General features: G+C 40.8%; 2 protein-coding genes across 2 annotated transcripts; both read right to left on the reverse strand.

Annotated features, from left to right (window-relative positions):
• Positions 1 to 2,648: 2,648 nt before the first annotated feature.
• On the reverse strand, positions 2,649 to 21,721 carry actn2b (actinin, alpha 2b). The gene is made up of 21 exons (XM_023418075.2): positions 21,418 to 21,721; positions 17,874 to 17,988; positions 17,553 to 17,672; positions 17,341 to 17,427; positions 16,994 to 17,081; positions 16,479 to 16,557; positions 13,463 to 13,544; positions 13,012 to 13,097; positions 12,676 to 12,768; positions 12,138 to 12,368; positions 11,658 to 11,805; positions 11,108 to 11,258; positions 8,712 to 8,820; positions 7,737 to 7,877; positions 7,311 to 7,493; positions 6,843 to 6,977; positions 6,304 to 6,483; positions 5,894 to 6,040; positions 4,862 to 4,927; positions 4,585 to 4,743; positions 2,649 to 4,363 (listed from the first exon to the last, which is right to left on the reverse strand). The coding sequence occupies exons 1-21, from the start codon at positions 21,544 to 21,546 to the stop codon at positions 4,205 to 4,207; spliced, it is 2,688 nt and encodes an 895-aa protein (XP_023273843.1). The 5' UTR covers positions 21,547 to 21,721; the 3' UTR covers positions 2,649 to 4,204.
• LOC111663766 (uncharacterized) lies at positions 9,400 to 11,083 on the reverse strand. The gene is made up of 3 exons (XM_023418076.2): positions 10,568 to 11,083; positions 10,414 to 10,472; positions 9,400 to 10,292 (listed from the first exon to the last, which is right to left on the reverse strand). Exons 1-3 carry the CDS (start codon positions 10,588 to 10,590, stop codon positions 9,526 to 9,528), a joined length of 849 nt encoding a protein of 282 aa, XP_023273844.1. The 5' UTR covers positions 10,591 to 11,083; the 3' UTR covers positions 9,400 to 9,525.
• Positions 21,722 to 21,754: the final 33 nt, after the last annotated feature.

Below are 21,754 nucleotides of genomic sequence, written 5' to 3' on the forward strand. Positions count from 1 at the left end.
GAAAGCTGTTTATAGAGTTAGGCCTCGTTGCTTTCGTGCTTGTTTGTTAACCGTTTTCTTCTCTTATTATTTCTCGCGTTTTATGGCCGGTGTTTGCAGTTTTTTACGCTTCCGTGCGTCTCTGATAAACATGGTACCGTGCTTAATGTCACAACGCTGGGAAATTTGGCTAATTCCCTCAGGCAAAGTCTGCAGAAATGCGGATGTACGGAAAGTGTGCATTAAGGGCTCAAAATGTCTGCTTGAGAGCCTTCATGCCCTCGATGGTTTCACAGCCGGACGGTCCTAAACCCTCACGGATTTACCGGGAACGTGCCTCCAAGTCCGTGAGGCTGGACATTGGGATTGGGGCATAGACTGCTGAACATAAAAATGGAGGTTGTCGCCGGGTTTGAAAAGTGAAGCCAATGCGGAAGTGCCTTATATTTGCTTCCTTTCTAATGGCCAGCAGGGGCGACTCGAGGGGGTAAGGGTTGAGTTTGGATCCAGTATTTTTGGGCGCGATTACACTGAGCAGTGGCCCTCACCGGTACATGTATCTGTTACACCAACTTCTCTTTTCTAGGTTATTAATTGGCGATGTTAGAAACTCCCTGAGCATCTCGTCAGTTAGAGCACCTAGTGCTGTTCTGACAATATCCGGTCCCCAAATACTCTTCTTGACATATAAAAAATATATATATTTTGAACCCAATTGTCAACCCTTTGACGATGGATATGTCTCCATATTGATTGACAATCAGCGTGTAAATGTATCACTTTTAGATACAAAACACCTTCCACATACGTAAAAAGTATAAATTTGTAAACTAACAAAAATGACTCGCAAATATAAAACGGATCTGTAGATACACAAACAAATTACACAAATTAAAACATAGTGAATACGGTCAATTAATGTACAAATAAATGAAAAGCATTTGTGAATATCTTCCTAACATTTACAACTTTTAAACGGGCATTTGTGAATCAATTTTCAATTTGTGAAGCAAAAAGGATTTGTGGATCTAGTGTAGAATTGAGATCCACAATTCCAAGCCAGTTCTTGCGGATTTACAATGTAAATCTACAAAAAAAGTGGATTTAAAACAAAAAGTGAACTCTCCTTTTTTGGGTTGTTTTAAAGGTTCTTTAGCTTGTAGTCCAGTTTTACTGTAGTGGTTTATGTCTGGACCTGATCCAGAAAAAGGCAATGAAAACACCCTTTCTTGTTTTAATGGATAAGATAAATTTTACAAATTTGAAAGTGGGTTCTAAACAGTATTAAGGGTTTAACTAAAATGTAACACCTTTTCACAAAAGTGACAGGTTAAAAAAATACAAATTTAAATGTTATATTTTATGGGTTTGTAATTGTGATTATACTGTAAAATTGGAAAGTCCTTAAAAAAAAAAAAACTTCTCCATTCAAACTTTATTAATTGACCTTAGTCTTCATGTTTTGAGATGTATGTTTATTGGTAGAGAGAGCTCACTGACCTGCCGTTACTAAAAGCCTCCCTGGGTTACATTAGAAATCGTCTATATTGGAAATGTACCAACTGTCTCAATTTCCCCCATAATCACAACCAAATTACAGGAAATATCTTGAATATCTTATATTAATGACTCCAGCAATCCTGCCTCCAGAGACACATTCAGGTCGATTTTCATTTGACTAATGCTTTAGTCCTTTCTGTATCTGGTAATAACAGATGGATTTCCATGAAACTTGCTTTAGATAGGAGATGAATGCAAGTAATTGATGACCCCCTGTCTGACCCTCTTACATTTTCTAGAATAAAGTACCTTGATTCTCACCAGAGAAACCCTGCCCACTTTGGGTCCATGACCTTTCTTCTATAACACCACAAAAAATCCAGCACCAGAAATCCACTCCCACAAAAGACAATGTAATAGATTGATTGCCTCAACATTTGTTGACCATGTTCATTCCCCTTAAAGAGAGAAGCTTTTTGGGTTTTTCTGATTCATTGCTCTGTTCTGCAATGCCATCCTAGGATTAAATTCTATATGTTTAAGCCTGAGAGGCAATGCTTTATGAAAAGCTACATTACATCGCATTGTTCTTTCCATCCAACAATTTAATATGATAAGGCAAACGAATAGTTTCATCCTCTAATGATGACATTGCAGATATCGCTTTTCTACTTTGACGAAACAAAAAATTTAAATCTATATTTTTGATTAGGTTAGCTTTGCTCTCATGGTCCAGCATATTGAAGTACTTCTTATTGTAAAACTATACTTAAAATGCAACTCCCCTGGCACTATATAAATACATCTTACTCAATCCATTTCATTGGTATCTTCTCCAAGTCATAGTTTCTACTGTCTATTGAACTGGCACCTGTTCAAGCCCACAACTGTAATCTTTTTACCATGTGGATGTTAATTATAATGTCATACAGATAGGAATTTGGCATATAGATGCATGATCATAAATGAAAATACAGGCCTCATGTTATTTTTGCAACCACTAATATAAACAAGTCTTTGATTTAGACTGCAGGGTCCAGTCTTGTGAATTTGGGTGACAAGGCTTTTGTTTAAATGTAAATTATGGCTGTAAAACATTTTGCAATGTGGTGGGAAATTGCAAATGAAATACATAGTACAAACATTGATTTATCAAGTTGAAATAAATGTTTGAATTAAGCACAAACAGTTTATTTAATTAATCCATTTCCCTCAGGTACAAAGTTCAATTGACTGAATTTGTTCATAACAGAGAAAGTAATTTTCTTTAAGGTGTCAGTACAGCCTGAGTATCTTTATTTTCCTGCCAAAATATAACATATTCTTCACCAAAAATGAGAACACCTCTTGGACCTACAGAGCTCAGTAGTTTCTGTAGCAATGTTCATCAGTTAGAGAACAAAATAAACTTTTCTTTTAAAGGGCATTGCTTGCATCTAAATATAATATAGAGCCTTGGGTTCAGTTTGTGTGAAAGGGTAAATTTCATTATTTTGATCACTTCCACAATACTTCAGCTCACTTACATGAGTGTGAAATCACAAACACAGAATGCTATCATTTTAATTCATTCAGAGCATTACATAAAGATTGTTGTAGCAGAATGTTATTAGCATAGAGTTAGTATCAAGTCAGGTCTATTTGCTGTATGAATGACATTTATAGTAGTAGTAGTATTTAACTACAATTTCTTAATTTTTACAGCATACAACATGAGTACAGTGAAAGGTAACATGTCGCCAAACAGCTTTTAATATGGACAAAAGTGGATAAATTGATGTATATTTCTACTAACAATAGGCCTTAAAATGTGTCAAAGGAAAATTGGGAAATCACTTGATGCTTATTTGTGTATTTATTTTTGTGTATTTATTGTAGTATTTTCTAGGCACATGTAACCGTTAACATGTTTGCTGCTGCCAGAGAAAATGTTTTAACTTAAAACATGTTACTCATGAAAACCGCACATTTAGTCTCCTGTGTTTTCTGCACTGAACAATTGTAAACATTTACTTTTGTATTCATGTGGTTTCCCACTTTTCCTCTGTTAGTGCTATGTATTTTTAGCCCTTTGGGAACCCATTTCCCACTGTGTTTATTGTTGGATGGCAGTTGGTTTGAAATTGCTTTTACAAACTGTAATTCACTTTAAGTATCTCAAAATGCCTTATCAGGAGATTGCATTCCCAAAACAAAGGCACTGTGCGGAAATATGAAAACAATACATGACGGGGCTAGATGAAACAGGATTTTTATGTCTCATTTCTTCAAATGATAAACTACTGAAAAGCCATGATCCTGTTGCTGTAGGAGCATTACCAAGTGATCTGCATTTTTGGTTGTGCGAATTTAGTTTCACCATAATCACAGAACTCTACTTTCTGCACAAATACCAAAACACACACGGTAAAATGTACAATGCATTGTTTCTCAAAATATAATTTGAACTTGGCAGTTTCTATTGGTTTAGGGGGCGTGTTTTATCCAAGAGGACATAAGAAGAGCACTGAGACACATGACAATGCTCGGCAAGCTTGTAGACAATCGAATGCGTCAGAAAACTAATCAGCAAAAACTCGGTATGGTCACAAACACATTTCATTCAACATATTTGATCCAACTTTTTTATAGATTCCTTAAATTCATCAAGAGATGGAGGGGAGGCATGGAGGGGGTGGTTAGGTAAACGGTCAGTAGTTTAAAGGTTTTCTAGTTTTCTAGTTAGTTAAAGGTCGCTCTCTCCATAGAGCGCGGTGGAGAAGGCGGTGTAGTCCAGTGCCCCTGGTGGTGCTCCTTGGCCGGCGTAAGGCGGCATCCTCATGATGCAATACTCTGCTTGTTCTGGAGGAAGCTCTCTCCTTAGCTCCTCCACTAGTATGTAGGGCTGTGGTGGTGGAAAGAGGATGTGTTTCAGGCATGTTTTACAGGAAGATTCACGCTAATACCAACTTTCTATTTTTAGCTCATGAACAAAATGGTAGATCATAAATCATCTTAGCATGGCAAATTCTTGGAAATAATGACTGGAATAGAATAGATTAGTGTTGGCTAAGAATATCTGCCCATGTGCCGGTAAGCCACGCTAACACAAACACACACACATACCTTATCAGCTGCCAGGATCCGGAAGGATGCCACAACCTGCTCGGCAGTGTCTGTATCAGCTGTCTCTCTGGTCATAAAGTCAATGAAAGACTGGAAGGAGACAACTCCAGTAGTATTGGGGTCCACCAGCATCATTATACGGGCGAACTCCACCTCTCCCTGAGAAAGGCATGGATGGAGAATGTGAAGAGGATGAACAGTATATGTGTAGAATACAGCAAACAGAAGCAACTGATAACGTAGCCCCATCCACCCACCCACAGTTGAAACACCTTACCAAGTCGTATCCCATAGAGATGAGGCAAGCTCTGAAGTCATCAGTGTCCATCGCTCCGTTCTTTTTCTACAGTTGGAGGCCAAATGTCAGGTTCACAACACAGGAAACAAAGAGGAAAGTAGAGTCAAGGGGAGATCACAGAAAATGAAGCAAAACAGAGCAATATTGTAAAACTAAATGAAAAAGTTGTATTCAACATGCACAGTCTTTAACTTTTTCCAAATTTGACACTGACAGATAGATGTTCTGCATAATAATAAATATCACAGAGGAGGAATGCTTTCAACTTTAAGCACATAAGCTCTTGGCTTTTGTGATAAGGCACTGAAGATTGGGAAAATTCCATGATAAATGAGAACTTAAAAACTCAGGGAAGAAGCAATTGTAACATTGCTCATATGCTTGGATGAAGACAGCACATCTGTACACATGGAGGCTATATACACAGACAAAATGTTTCTTATCTGGGACATCGCTACTCAGCAATAGTTTGCCAATTTTGTGCTGCAATTTCTATTTGTTTGGTGTATTATCCACGCTGTTACACTGGCAATGTGAGACAGTCTGTGAAATTCCTACAGATGTCGCCTGAATAAATGAAACAGCATAGATAAGCCATCAGTTGTTACACTTCCATCAAAACTGCAAGGATCTTGCTCAAAAATGCATAAAAAACACCTAAATATGACTTAACATTCCACAGTACAATAGTGATGACTGTGTATAATGGATTATTCATGGCAATTTGTAATAGCCAAGGGAGAAATGTTCTGTCATCTACCCTCTCCCCCGGGCATCACTTTAGGTCAAATATAGGGTCAGATGCTGAACGCTGCTCCTGGGCCTGGCAAGAATTCAGCCTCTTGCATGCAAACAAACACCATGGAGGACGTTTGGGTCACCGTGCTCAGAGTTATAGGACTATCTATAAATACGTGTCTACCCCCTGCTCTGTCTCTGAATCGCTCAGATTGCTTTAGGTCAGTCACTCAAATGGACAATGTCACCATGTGAAATGGAAGAGAGCCGTACCCGGTCAAAGTGGGTGAAAGAGGATCTGAACTCATTCATCTGCTGTTGGCTGATGCCCTTGGCATCCCGGGTCAGGATCTGGGTCTCGATCTCATTGATGGTTCGGGCGATGGTTGTGAGGAGCAGCTCCCACCCGACACGGATGTGCTGTTGATATGGTACAGAGCAGACATGTTCAAACAGAGAAGACACACGTTGACCAGTTTAATGAATAATGACTGGATATCTATGGTAAATGTATATTTGTATATGTATTTACATATTCGTGAATTTCAGTATCCATGCAGAGCTGCAGTGAGTGAGTGTGTATGTGTTGAGTGAGTGTTTGAAAATACTAACTGTACATGCACCTACTGTTCATGTCCCCATGTATGCATATATTTGTAACACTGTTTGCCACTGCCCAGTACCTCCATAGTGTAGTTGGTGTGTTTGTTATCAAACACCAGGGACTCTTGGATTAGCTGGTGGTCTCCCTCCAACTTGTCGACGTTGGGCTTGTAAGCGACAATGACGTGCTCACATTGCTTCAGCTGGGTCATCTGGTCCTCCAGGGTGCCTCCTATGTCCATGGAGCAGCGCCCAATTTCCTGTTAGGGTAAGACATGCAACAAGGTCAACTTAATTTTTGGACCAATTTAGATCATAAGACGCTGGTCTAAAGATCTAATGGTTTTGTTACAGATACTGCAGGAAGTCATTTACCTGTGGCTAAGAGTAAATTCTGTCAGGACTTATATCATTTGATAAAGAAAAATTGTATGTGTATAATAATATTCGGTCATATTACTTGGCATTATTTCATTATCAACATCATTATCAGGAAAGTCACCATCATTGTACTTCCCTTATGCACAGTGCATTTGAATAGAATTATTTTCCATTTTAGGTCTTTATTTGATTAGACGGAGATAACTGTCAAATTGCTTATGAAGCCTGTATGTCTAACCTCCATCCTGGCCTGTATCCAGGGACCAATGAGATTAGCCTGGGCAGCAAACTGCCGTCTCAGCCTTTCGTGGGCATGCTGGCGTGCCATCTCCTCCTGGAGGGCACCATCCCTCTGAGGGACCAGCTTCTTCACCTAGAAAACACACACATGTACTCAACAGAGGCCTTACATGGTATTGTGGGAAGCTGGCTCCTCCTGAAAGGAGCCGTTAACATTAAACAGAATTATGCTGATATATTTGTATTATATGCTTCAGGTCCTTACTGGGTGCCGAGTCCTTCAACTCACTGATAAAACATTAGAGCAGTACTTCTCCTTTACTTTATCAGTAGAGTATAGACACTGCTCTCCTTGCTAATATTTCATAATGACTGCTTTTATATGGCCAGACAGCCACTATCAGCATAATGACTCTATTCCTTGATACAAGAGTCTGTATGATGTGAGTTTTAAAGCTGTAGCTACCTTTTCCCACTTGTTGAGAAGCTCCTCAGTTGTAATGGTGCTGTAAGGGTTGATAATGTTGGCCTTGATCCCGTAGCTCTGGGAAATTTTCTGCACCTCGTTGTGGATTCCCAAGATGGCCTGTCTCTCTGCATCTGCCTCAGGTAGAGTAGCTTTGAACTGCTCATGAGCTGCGATTAGACTCTGGCAGGGGAAAAAGGAAGCCATGACATTTTAGAGTGTTAATAAGAGCGTTAATAATATTATGTTTTTTGCAGGTTGGCCAGATCTACCAACATTATGCATTATACGACATTAAACACCTCATATTTATAATGAAGACAACAGTCTGCTGTCTTAACAGTAAACACACAAATACTGTAAAATGCAACTACAATCTCACACACTGAGTCTGAGTCTACTGTGCTGAGAGAACTGTATGCCTACCTGGACTTCTTCAATGGTATGCACAATGAACATGTCCTGCAGATCCTCCATGGCTCCTTCCATCCAGTTGTTAAAAGGAGCCGACCTCTTGGCAAACTCCAGGAACAGCTGATCAATAGTCTCCAGCAGCTTCTCAGTCCGCTGAAAGGATTACAAGACATGACATGCATTTTCTGTAGGTTTTCAAATCCTGAAGAACTGACCAATATCCAACCTATAGCTCAGCATTAGACACATACCTGAACTGAGGAGGAGTCATCATCTTCATATCTCACATACAAATCCCAAAACAAAACCTTCCCTCACTGTTTTGATGAGTAATCCCAGGGTGAATAACATTGATATGGCCTTGTTAACCCCCAACTTCAGCTTGGTTGTCGCTGACAGACTCCCACCCCTCAGCAGAGGATGGTGGGGAGCAGGAGTCCCTGTCATTCAGACTTAATCCTTGGCCCTTTTCCCAGGCCCTCACACATTTGCAGGTCTGAAATGGCCAGCATGGATCAGAAGAAGTGGCCTGTGGGCTTTAAGCCAGTCCTTTCCCTGGACAGGACTCTTACATCTATTTCTCCTTTATCCCCCCTCCACACTCCAATTTTACCCTCCTATGTGGGTCAGGGATTTTAGAGGGGATCCAATTATCTCTCCTCATCAATCAGTTGTGTCATTTCACTCTTCAGATGTCAATGACAGACACCTAAACATGCTTACACTGACATTTTGCTTAAAGTGGTTGCGGATGCAGCTTTAATTCTACCTCTATTGTGGTCAATGTGGAACATTAGCGCACTCTTGTGGGCACTTACCAATCTATCCTAACATGAAAAATGAATCCTTCAAGTTTTAGGATTTTAACAGCCAATATGAAAAAAAAAAAAACCACTACGCTGGTCAAATGGATATGAATGTCATTCATCTGCTTTCAGTCAAACATTCCAATATATAACCACAGACAACCTTGAATGTTGCCCATACCTCCAGTGCCTCTCTCCTCTTCTGAGTCAGGGTTCCCAGCTTGTCCCACAAGTCACAGATGCTCTGGCAACGCTGGTTCACAGCAGCCACATCATGGTAGTCCAGCTCACTGAAAAAACAAAAGCATGTCCTGGTGTTTGTTTCAGTTGTGGAAAAGCTTTACAGCCCAATTTCCTGCCCAGGTTTGAGTTTTTCCTCCCCAAACAAACAAACTGGATAGAGAATGAAATCCAGCAACAGAATAAAGTTAGACAGCCATTTTGATAAATGTGAGTCAATGTTAAAAGCCTGACTATGCAATATTGAAAAGAAACCACTCAAATTAAGAGAACTCTGCAGTCAACACTAAGTTAATGTGCAAATGCAGGTACATAGGCAAGTTGGCTTAAGTTGAATTTGGGGGAGAAGAGACCCCCCCCCCCCCAATACACCTTTAGACAAGCAACCAGCTCATGGTTGCTGCTAAACAGTTTACCAGGGACATGTGCTGCATTTCCTTCCATGACCATTGGAAGTTCAATTACATTTAGTCTCTTGAACAGCTAAGACTAATTCAGAGCCTGTGATGCAGACTGGATTTGAGCTTGTCAAATCCTTAACCTGAAGCTTCCCCTGCAGTTGAATATTTTGAAGCCATGGGCAAACTTAAGCCAAGACTAACCAACCCACAGAGAAGAGAACAAAAAGGTTAATTTAGCATGTTGCATTTTATTTCAAACTTGAACACAGATGTCAAATACACATGAGTTAACTGAAGGAGCTACTAGAGCTGCCATTTTCCTCAGCTTTGTTGTTTGAAGACCTTCAGGCTTGTTTAAGACTTGAGAGTCTTGCGGCTTCTATAACTGGGAACCTCCTGGGTCTGAGTTGAGATGACTGGACTTTGAGCATCAGGGAAGTGGTATCTCTCATAATGGTCTTCATCCCAGTAGTTTCTTCCAGTTTCGTAGTCTGCCTGGTAGTTCGTATATGTGCCAGGAGGAAGTTGACCCGTCAAGAAGAGGTAGTACTGGCTTGGTCCAACTGGTACTGGTTGCAAATGGCTGTCAGAGTTGGGAAGACTCTTTAGCTCAAAGGGAGGGAGACCTATCAAACCAAGTCCTGGTTTCCCCTCTCCAGTTCCATGGTTAGAAATGGATTTATAGTCAGGGGCAGAATATGGAGGTGGTGGGGGCACAAAGTTTAGCTCCTCCGTTTCCCTTTCCATATTACCATGCTCAAAGTTCTCTTCATAGCGCTCAAGCTCACCTGCCTGATAAAAAGGTGGAGGAGGAGGAAGGCCAATGTCGGGTCTGGGCTGAGACACACCACGAGCAGTTGTGGACTCTTCCACAGGGTCCCAAGCAGGAGCCACGTTCCATGAAGCCTCACTGGACAAGAGTGTAGTAGGACCAGAGCTTGCTGGGTAGGTTTGAGGGCTAGAGTACATTCTCTCATCTACTGGTTCATGGCGGAATGAGACAGCAGGCTGATTCACATAGGAAGGCTGAATAGGAGCAGCTTGGGATGAGCGATAATGGAGGCCAGCAGGAATATCCTGGTTAGAGAAACTGCCCTCATAGAGATTAGGCTGGCTCCAGCCTAGCAGAAAAATAAAAATGTTTTGGTTAAATTTAATGACCCAAAAAAGTGCAATAACATTTAAAAGTCACTCAAGTTTGTAAGCATCTTAGCACATTTATAGTGAAATTGGAGTCTTTACCTTTTTTAGCAGGGAAGCAATGGACATTCCAACTTAACAGTGCAATGAGGAGCAACTGACTGTAAAAGAAAACAGCATGGTCAAAAACTTGAGTAAAATAAACAACCCACAAATAGAAAATGAACACACAAACATAGTTTTAACTGCCACATACCTTGTAGGAAACCACACAGCCATTTTGCTTGTCAGCTGAAATGATATCTTCCTCCCTCAGAGCACTGGTTAAATATGAAACAGGAAATACTCTGTGGCCAATCCCAGGCCGAGAAGGTAACGATGGGCAGGTGCGTCATCGTTGACTGCTGATTGAAATTGTGAGCATGCCGGTGAACCACACCCTTCACCCTTGTATCATTGCATTGAGACACACTTTAGTGACAGACAAGAGCAAGCTAAGAAGAAGATCATCTGGCATGTAAAAGACAGTTTAGAGATAGTGAGGTAATATTGTTCCAACTTTCTTCTTCTTCAATAAAGAGAGTGAATGTTTATGGGATCACTGAACTACTGCATATTCCACGTGAGTGCAGTGCTATTGCTATGAGAATAATAGGCTTTTAGAATAATATTTACAGGAGAGAAACAGAAAACAAGACCACCACCACCCCCAAATGCTTTGTTTGGCAGGAGTGAAAACATACTCCTGGGCCTCCATGACACATGACTGCAAACATCTGCTATAGGGAGTACGTACTTTAGTTCCTGTGCAATGGCGGCAATCTGCTCCACTCTGTCCTGGTGGGCTGCCAAGTCACTCTCAAAAGCCTCGTGTTTTCGAAGCAATGCTCTGATTTCTGTCAGGGTGGCTGTTTCATAGTCCTTCTGGGAAAGGATCAGTTCCTTACCTGAATGTCACAAATAAGCAAACAGACGAAAGGATGAGGTAAGAGAAACGAACAACAAGATAACTAATAGGTTAGGTCTAAACAAAGGCCTTATTTGGCCATTGCAGATGGAGAAAATGACCTTTTACAGTCCACTATAGGCTGATTGTATTGGACAGACTAAAACCCTCAATCAAATCTCATTAGGAACAAGTCTAAACAAAACCCAAGGTTAAATGAAACACTTGAAGACTGAAAAGCAGTCCGAGAGGCAGGAATACAGATGCCTTTAGATAAACAAGGAGCTAATATGTCAAGATAAACAGATAAACATGCAGATCTACTGACATAGCAGTGAGTGACAGATATGAAAACAAACATCCAGACCGTTAAAAAGCTAATTGCAAAACTACAACTGACCGCTGGCCCAGTTCTCATGATTGGTGGCTTTTTGGCGAAACTTTTCTGCCAGGTGGTCCAGCCTCTCGAGCCGACGGATCTCTGTGAGGAGCCACTCCTCGTACCCTTTCTCTGCCTGCTCCAGGCCCTGCCACGCACTGGCAATGTCCTGTAAACAAAATTAAATCGAAAAATCACAGTTTAAATTAACTTAGTTAAGAAGTTTAGAATTGATTTCACCCCGGCAAATTTGAAAAACTGATCGATAAATATTAGTTGAAGTTGCAAAAAAAGTGCAAAACAAATCACCTATCAACTATTGGTACTATGTCAGTGCCTGTTACTCCTTAGTCCTGTGTAAGATTGAACTTCTAAAGCATTTGCCATGAGACTAATGTGGCAGAATGTGATATAAGACACATTAATAGTGGTGCACACAATCACAAACACTTCTTCAACTGTTGAATTATAAACGGAGGAAGTACTGGAGTCGTAACTTACAGATACCATCTTCCCCTCAGAGGGCATATAGGCAGGGCGATTGCTGATGCGTAACTTGGTCTGCAGGGTGTTGAAGTTAATTTCCAGCTGGCACTTCTCCTGCACCTTGGGGGGCTTGTGCTGGCGTCTGTAGTCTCTGAAATCCTCCAGCTTCCGCTGCATCTCTGCCATGGTCTTCTCTGGGGTCCGGTTCTCCAGCCAGGGAGTAGTGCGGCGGATCCACTCCAGCAACTGGGAAACACAAGGACAACATGGGAATAAGCTGAGAGGAACGAGAGCTCCATGTTAAGATAGTAGTATGTCAGGAAGACTGATGAATTATTCAGTTTTTCAACAGATGGGTCTCAGCTTATCACAGAAATGGGATTCATTAGTGTGGGAAAGAAAGATTTTCTAATCTAAACTTAAGTCTGTCCTTGTTCCGTATAGGCCAGATAAAGTTTAGTTTCGCTTTGAAAAGTCAATGGTTTCATTTCACGAAGTGTCATCATCATACAAGAGGATATTTTTTTTAATGAAATTGCAAATCTTACTTTACCTCACTGGCCAGTCTCTCATACTCCTCCATCAGTTTCTCATTCTCCTGGTTTACACCGAGCACCTTACAGATCCTGTTGGCAGCCGTCTCTGCCTGAGAGCACAGGGCACGAGAATAATGTAATTACATCAGCAAAGTAGCACGGCAGGCTACGTTCCCATTCATCCTTCCAATATACCTAAATAATATTATTCTCTCAATACATTTTTTTCGATCAGAAAGACACATCAAAATCAAACTGGCAATAGAGTTCTGCACCTGACTCTCTTCTCAAAATACAAATGGACTGGACTCTGCTGACTCATCTGAAAATACTAATTGGTACGGGGACTATACCTGCTCAGCTCCAGCAAAAGCATGGTAAAAGCAGGACACATAGGTCATGATAGCTCTTTCATCAGGCTTGGGGGTGTTGATGATATCTATGGCATTGAGAGGGAGAAAAGGTCAAAGTGGCAGAAAGGGGGAAAAAAAGTGAAAAATAGGTGTAAAATTACTCTGGAGAATATAAGAAGATAAAATACATCCACTGTCTACTTTGAGGGTAATTTTAATTTATTATGGTTTCTGATATATAATTAATGTATAGAAATATATCTATATATAGCTCCCTGGTTACATCTCTGTGAAGGAGACCTGTGCAAAAGTAAACCTCCAACAGACAAAACATTTTAACACATACAGAAACAATTATACTGTGAATACATATTTGAAAGAAAAGTATTTGAGAAAGTTAAACATTTTAATTCAAAAACTCGGATTTGTCATTTGTTCCATAAAATATTACCTTCAGCGTCCAGCATTTTGGGAATGTCCAGGTGTTTCTCAGCTATGTCAAAAGCCAGGTTCAGGTTCCCCAGAGGATCATCCTAAATAAAGAAACACAATTCTACATCACTGTACAGCAATGCCGGACTTAAAATGCCACCGCGCTGACCTCCATGCTATGGTGGACACATTATAACTCGCTCATCATCGACTGTACATGCACATTAATTTAATAGCACTTGTTTTTAAATTTATATTTGATATAGCTTCTACACAAAACTTAGAATAGACTTTTTTTTATTTCTCTCCTGAGCTGAATGCTCATTAGGCCTTTCATGTGATAATTATTGCAGTTTGATCATTTGCATGAAATCATCAACTCTCCATGAGAAAGTCACTTGTTATAATTTTCACTTATCAATTTTTGTTCATGTTTTGCTTTTATCTGACAACTATGGTTGTAGTTGATCTTTTAGTCTGTAACTGAAGGATCAACTACAGACTGCACCTCATGAATATTACTATTACTGATTCTTTTATTCAATTAAGTAACTGATCCATGGGTCTGTGACATGTCAAAGTGAGGTCTTCCTAATGACGACAAAAGCAAGTGAATCTTCAAATTCATGAATCTGCCACCATATTTTATAAATGACTTGAACCACTAAACTATTAAGATAAACTATCATACATTACTCAGCAAGGAAATAAAATCAACTAATATATTATTCACTACAGTATACAGCGTTATTTTCTTTTCTCTCACAAGTGACTCTGACAGGACAAACCAAGTGTGGGAGTGGTGCATTAAGCTAACAGCTGACAGTGAACCCTCCCCTGCTGATGGAACAGTCAGTGAGAGTGCAATGGGGTAAAGGGATCATGCTATCATGCTGCTGCTATTGTCCCTATCTCTGTAACACTGTTCCATGAAGGAAGGGGGTGACACACTACATGACAGGGCCAGCTGCTCACAGATCCAGTGCAAGACAGACAGACAGACAGACAGATGGATGGATAGGGTAGTAAATTGGTGGTGGGATGGATGAAGGGATGGAGGGATGGATGGATAGAAGGATACCCCAAGGCCTTTGTGTATGTGTGTGTGTGTGTGTGTGTGTGTGTTTATGTGCCCCTGACCAGAGCTGGTTCAGCAGGCGGTACCACTGCAAGCTTAACGAACACACTCACCTGGAGCCAGACACAACAGCTGCCTGGCACACAATGAAACTGTCTCCTGGCAGTGTGAGCAGAACTGAGAAGCTGAGGTGTGACTGACTGGGTGAATATGTACGTCAAAAAGATGAGGAGAAAAAAATGAGAGAAAAGCAGCAGAGAGAAATAGATATGGTACCCTGTGTGTGTGCCTCATCACCCATATTTAGCTTGAATAGCCTTTCCTAATGATGGAAATATACACCATCCTTATAGTGATACTTGAAATTTGACTAAGAAATACCACAGTAACCATCTCATAGACTTTTATGAGGGCCGGCAGCCTTTAACTGGGGAACACTATGTGATAATGTGGACAATAGCAGAGGAAAAGCTAAGCCTGAGCTCTGCAGGGACTAGGCTCATGTTTCTGTGACTATTCAGGGTCAACTCCAAGTCAGGCCAGTGAGTTGTGTGCTGAAAAGCGAGCGCTTCTGTTTCCAAAACCAACGAAAATGTCACTCTCCCAAACCAGCCATGGTGTTCCCCTACTACACATTTACAGTACTGGGCCAAGGTAAAGTAAAAGTAAATTTTCCTATTTGAACATTAGGTTCTCATGAATACATTTGGCTGGTTTTTAGACCACAAACAATTTATCTCCAATATGTGCTTTAGGCTCTCAGTAGATAAAATCACTATGAAACCTTATGGGCAAGATCTCTATCGCCAGTTTTTTACTTAAAAAAAAAAAAAAAGACTTGCAGTCTTATATCCAAAACAGACTTTGCAATGGAAGAGTGAAGCCTCACATATTCACAGAGCAGCCTTCTTGTCTAGCAAAGACAGCACCTTCTTCCAGGAGGGAAAGGCTGCGTTACTTGTACATTATTGTCTCTTGACAGACATGGGAGGGCTGTCAGCCGCACTCTCTAACTCTGTGAATACGAAGCACAGCTCAACGAGGCCCTCACCTGTTCACACACAAACATTGAAGAGTCCTGGAAATCCATTAAACCCAGAACATTTAAATGAGCAGTGGATTTGTTTGCTCTGAGAAACACTTAAAGATCAGGTAATGCTGACTATACACACACACACACACACACACCCATATGCAATACATGTTGTGTAGGCTTTGAAATGGATGAGAAAAGTCAAACCGCATTCTTTTGTCATATTCTGAAGCTAGTCAAGCCTTGGTTTGCATATTTATCACTCTGTGTCATAAACAAGAGGTCACATGTCACCACCATTAAACCCACTGTTGTGACGGGAGCAGCGGGGTGCACGACAAAATGGACTGAGGCAACAGTCTTTTTCATGCTAATTATGCTGAAAATTTTGTATCAAGTAAACTGCTTTAGTTAAGAGTAATGAAGCATGAGGTGAGAGTAAATGAATGCACGCTGCTGTGAAGTAGAAACACATCCATAAATTAAAGTAGCATTATATCCATTAGCCAAATGAAACACTGTTTATCCACAGAAAACATTACTGCACAGAGCTTGTGCCTATGACAACCAAGTGGACTTCCCATAGACAGCCTCCTTCACAGCTTCCAGTAATTTTGTATGTTTATTTACAGTAAACAATATGGAGCTGGTCCTATAAAATGACACATATTTCTAAATGTATCATATTCAAATAGATGGCATACACCTCCAGCAATATATATAGACTAATTTTCCTCAGTGATTCCCAACACGACATAACGTTATAAAAAGTACCACAAAGTGCCATTATTGTGATTTCAGTGTGTGTTTGTTTCCATCAGTTCACACTGTGACAGAAGTGAAGTTATTTTTTTATGGAAATCAGTATGTTAGTGTTTGGGGCTGAAACACAGCAACCTGGTTACAAGTGAAACCACACGACACCTTGTTGAGCTTAGAGTAGTCGAGGAGGTCGGGTCTGTGTCTATGAATCAGGGCACAGAAGGCCAGGCCATCCTTCCAGCTTCACCAGCCGATGAGCAGAGAGAACCAACATGTCAGTTCAGAGGAAGCTTATTAACTTGACTCAGAGATTAAGTTGCTGGGGTCCAGGTCCAGCATTTACCATTTGAGGTTCAACAGCACTTTGCTGATGCCAAACTTAAGTCTTGATATTTTGAACTGGTCAAATCAACTACAGGACTAACTTAATTCTAACATTATACTATCAGATCAACTTATTCACTATACAAACTCCACATTACTGCAATATGTTATAATAATTGATTTTGCCCAAATGAAATGAAAAGAATATTTTGGAACATGTGCTGAGATTTATCATCCCTTTGCTTGGAATATGACAAGATGGTAGAGAATGTTAACTTAACTTACAATCACATAAACTATCACTATAACCAAACAGCATGTAAACTGCATTTAATATTGTGTGAATCGCTGACCTGACATGGAAGTTTTGGACATTGACATTCCTGTAGGGGGCGGTCTTTCTCTGACACCACAGGAGAAGACCTTCCTTGGCAGATGTTTCTGTGGAGAGAGTGAACTCACAGAGATTGGTTACATAGAAGTGGTTACATTGTACGCTGCAATTCTGCACAAGTCACAGATTGTTTTTTTTCCTCTAACACTCTCAAATTTGCATTTTACGCCATTACATACTGTCCTTTACCTTTTGCAGTTGTCCATGTCTATGCTCAGTTGACACAATGTCTGTAGAAAATGAACTAGATCTTTGGATCTAGTTCATTTTTTTGGATCTTATTATCTTTGGATCTTATTATCTCACCTTCCACAGAAATGTCCTGAATGGCGAAGCGGAGGATGATAGTCCAGATCATTCCAAGAGTCATCTTTACATTACCGTCCACAATCTCTGAAAGGCAAACAAACCGTTCTAATTAGTTTGCACAAGAGTGAATAAAAGAAAATCAGATTATCACTCCACTCCACATCTAATGGAGTGCACTATATTCATAGGTTCAGGAGGGCTTTTGGTACCTTCAGCTCCAATGGAGACCAGTTTCACTCCTTTGCTTGTGATGAAGTCCAGTGCTTTGTTGACGTTAGCAATCTTATGAAACCGCATCTTCCCTCTGTCTGGCTTGGGTAACCTCTCTCCTGCAAACATAAATATGTGCGAAACAATTATCAAAAAATGGTTTAACTGATACAATTATATCACATTAAAAGCAAAATAAACCACAAAATTAACTACAGTGAACAGTGGATAAAATGTGCACATCATCCTGCTGGTGTAGTAGCACGAAGAATAAATCATTGACAGAAAACCTTGAAAACATTTTCCTTTAGTAATCTAACCTGAGATAACTTCCAGAAGCAGCATGAGCTTTAGTCCATTCCTGAAGTCTTCCTCAATGTTTTCGATTTGAGTACCAGCTTTCCTCAGGTGGGAGTTGCACCAGGCTGTGAAGGTCTAACAGGAAAGGGACAAATGCATGACAACGGCAGTTCTTTCTGCATTTTCTATGAAGCTCTACTGGTGCACCACAATTCATAGTTTGAAGTCCTAAAAGTAATTTTTAATTTTACTCCACTTAAATTCTCCTTTACATTATATAGATTAAACTATAAGCATGATATCCCCGTCTGCAATAGACCTAAACAAACTGAGGCAGCTAACAGCTTAGCAGGTCTTCACTTCAGGACTATATACCAAATCGTTGTTAACCTCGGACCAGTGCTACATTTTCAGATTAACCTTCAGTGACCCTTTAGTATCAAGTTTCCACTTTTTCCTGCTGTAGTTTCCCAGCTAACAAGCACCAGAACAAATGTGTGCTTTATGCGCGGCACTGAAATACTGTAAATCAAGTTAAGACAGGCTCATTGTCTTTCGCCTCCTATTTTTATAAAGTCTCTCAATAGCCAGCAGCAGAGTTCACGGGCGCTCAGCGCTTTGCGGATGAAAGCAGGGAGCCGACCACAGAGCACATTCCGAACGATATAAGGTGTTAAATTTAGACTGCTCTGCTGTGCCTCACGATAAGAGACTGGGAGGAAAAACGTCAAAACGTCTCGCCATGTCAACAACATGAGTGAAAATGTCACGTGGATGCAGAGCAAGTTTTCCCCTCACGTCACTCTCTGTCACTATTTTGCCACTTCTAACGTGATTGGTTACAGCTGCAGGGAGACAGCTTTATCACAGTACATGTATGCTGATCTTCCTGGTCACACCCTTTACTATGCGTGAAGACAGGCAGGATGGGAGCATAGTTAAAAAGTTTACATTTAAAATCTTGTTAAGGATATGCCACAAGGATCAATAAATTGTTCTACCGCAGTGTCAAAAATGTTCTGACACAATAAAAAATATTTAAATCAGCTACTTTCATAAATCAGCCCCTAAACTTTAAAGAAAAAAAAAACAAAAAAAAAAAAGTTCTGTAATGTAAGCTGAGTGGATGCTAGACTTGATGATGCCATTTTGCTCTTTTACTTTCCACCGTCACAAAAACAAATAGGTCCTTTCACATGAGTAAATTTTATATGTAGTTTTATTGGCTGATATATAAATTCAGCAAAGTGACATTACTAGAGGAAGATATTTTAGCACTTTTACTTTTACCAACCCTGATTCTTACACATCCTTGCACCCTGTAGGGCTGCACACGGTTGCCCAGCCAGCCACTCAGGCTGCTCCTCTGGGTTCTGGTTCAAAAACAGAATATTACCGGCTTTAGTGAAAATCACATTGAACACAATGGCCTTCCCCGGGGTGTATGTGACATTGAACTGCTGCCCTCCTTGTTAAAAAAATGTGGCCTGCTGGTCCTCCAAATTTGACTCAGCCACAATGACAGAACCCTGCTGCCCACTTTCCAAGCCCCCCCACCTCCCTCTCCAGCAGTGCTAACCAGTGACGATTAAAGCTAAAAATATTTATGAATCACATCCAGCGAGGACCAACCCTATCGCTGCCTGTGGGGCCTCACTAGGTCATAGGCTGGCAGGCTGTGTCCAAGAGGATGGAAAAACATGAGAACTGAATGTTTAACATGTTGAAAAGACAGAGCCTTGTGAATGGATCGTTTCACTTTCACTTAATGTAACACAGCCCTCTGGAAGTGCACTAAACAGGCACTGAAAGCTTGGTCAATCTCCTTGATAAACCTGTCTGAGTCGGTAATAGATTCAAAAAGGTCCACATAACCACAGTCACATTAATATCCACTGAAGGAAAGCTACCCCAGCTGCTGGTAGGATTTGAAATAAGCCCTTTGTACCATGGCTTGAGCTGGATAATAGATTTACAGCTACTGGAGAGAAATTATTTCAAAAAAGTGACTAAAAGTGTCCCCTAATGACGCAAACAATATCATGGCAACACTTCTGCTCAATGTTAATGTCTAGCGGGGGTACATAATAAGCTGGTTGGGCCCAGAGCAACTTCATCACCTGCCACAGTGCCAAAAAGAAACACTATACCAATGTGTGTGTGCAGCCATCAATGATGCTTTATCAGTTCTGATAATTTTGAACAGCTGCTTGAATAAGCAAACTACTCTCCAATGAGCACTTGTCAACTGCAAATTATAATCAGTAAAAAGATAAACACTGGAAAAGTAGCTGTGCATATGGACCAGGGAGCTGACTATCGTGTTGCTGGCTTGTGATGCCAAAAATACACAGTTTTGTCATCCCTGCAGGGGCCACAGGAGGTTATAGGCGTTGAGCTGATGGCCACCAGTCGTGCAAAAAGATGCAGTGCAAGGCCCACGCCAACTTTTAAAGCCCTAAAACCAACTGACAGTGCCGGAGGGTGATGCTATATTGAGTTGAGCTGGTCTCGGTACAATATTTCTGCGTGGTTTCTATAAACAAAAGAATTCCGCACCAAGGACACTGGATTAACCCTACTATAATGCCTTTTGGTCCCGAGGTTAAAATTAGATGTAGCGTCCATTCTAATCCCAAGAGCGTCATCATGTGTTAGAAGCATCTGTTGACAGCTCGCATTCCGCGCGTATCAGTCTGTAGAGCCGCTGGAAGGCAGAGCTATTGTTAGCTGGTACCCACCGCATCCGTCCGTCAAGCCTCCCTGGTTGGACCCCGGGTGCGTCAAGTCTGCGGCAAGTAACTAGACCCACATCGGAAGTTAAGTAATACTGTCCTTCAAAATAAAACTACACCAGAAACTTGGACCCATTAATTCCCCGAGACAGTGTAGTCGTTGAACTACTCTGGCTTCGTCCTGTTGAAATGTCAGAGTGCTACACAGCTAACTATAGCTATAAAATGAAATAAATTCAGTCCAGTATCCATATCAATCTCGTCTAAGCTATGTCAGTGCCAGGAAGAATGTTTTTCTACTTTAACAATACATGTGATTTGACGAGAGGAGTTGGCAACATCGGAAGTAACGCTCAGAACGGTTGGTTATTAACGGTTATTAACGGTCAGCCAAAGTGTTTCTTGTCCCTTTTGACGACACACAGATGCAATTATAGTATATGAATATAGAATATAAATGTTTTATTAAAATGACCTCTATGGGAGGACTCACATTTGATCAATTTGCTATGTTTAATCCGTTCAACGCGCCTGAAAAAGTTTTTATTATGACAATGTTAACCGGAAGTCTGCCTCTTCGCTATGGCTGGCTTGACGTTAGGCCCAACAGAGTTACTGTTATGCGATACTGTATAAGAAAATGACTGGCCCATATTTATATGGAAATATGAAATATAATAAAAACAAACTTTTTCCAACTTTGATAATTAACTTCTAATGTAATTCCGCGTCACAACTCTGCCATTGTTTTTTCCTCTGTAACCATCAATGTAGCTTGAATATAATTCAGTTTAATTTTTTTGATCCATGTGTTTTTTCTTTGACTTACTTTCCTCTGCTGTTGCTCCCAGGCAGGGTCCAACAGCATGTCCCGGTCCCACTCATCTTCCTGTATCATGTATTCCTCCTCGTAGCCGTTATCATAGTGCACCGTGGTCTCCACCTGGGTCATCATCATTTTGCCGTTCCTTTCTGTTCCCCCGAAATACAAACGCGTGTTATCCTTTAACTGTAATACTGAGGAGGGGTGTTTCCTGACTTTCTCTTCTCCGAGCTGCTGCTGCTTCCTTTTCTCACTCTTGCACGCTTGCCCTTGTCCTCCCGACCTGACAGACGTCTGGCCCTGGTTGCCACAGATGAACAAGCGACGTTATCATTAGTACTGG

Source organism: Seriola lalandi, unplaced genomic scaffold (assembly GCF_002814215.2).
Source record: "Seriola lalandi dorsalis isolate HSWRI2012SDOR001 ecotype SW California unplaced genomic scaffold, Sedor1 jcf7180002054580, whole genome shotgun sequence".
Taxonomy (NCBI): domain Eukaryota; kingdom Metazoa; phylum Chordata; class Actinopteri; order Carangiformes; family Carangidae; genus Seriola; species Seriola lalandi.

Coding starts and splice junctions, on each gene's coding strand:
- LOC111663766 (XM_023418076.2), bottom strand. CDS start 10,590: ATGGCTGTGTGGTTTCCTACAAG. Junction 10,473..10,567: donor GCTGTGTGGTTTCCTACAAG/GTATGTGGCAGT, acceptor TTTCTTTTACAG/TCAGTTGCTCCTCATTGCAC. Junction 10,293..10,413: donor TTGCTTCCCTGCTAAAAAAG/GTAAAGACTCCA, acceptor TTTTTCTGCTAG/GCTGGAGCCAGCCTAATCTC.
- actn2b (XM_023418075.2), bottom strand. CDS start 21,546: ATGATGATGACCCAGGTGGAGACCACGGTGCACTATGATAACGGCTAC. Junction 17,989..21,417: donor GGGAGCAACAGCAGAGGAAA/GTAAGTCAAAGA, acceptor CTTTCCTGTTAG/ACCTTCACAGCCTGGTGCAA. Junction 13,098..13,462: donor CAAAATGCTGGACGCTGAAG/GTAATATTTTAT, acceptor TCAATGCCATAG/ATATCATCAACACCCCCAAG.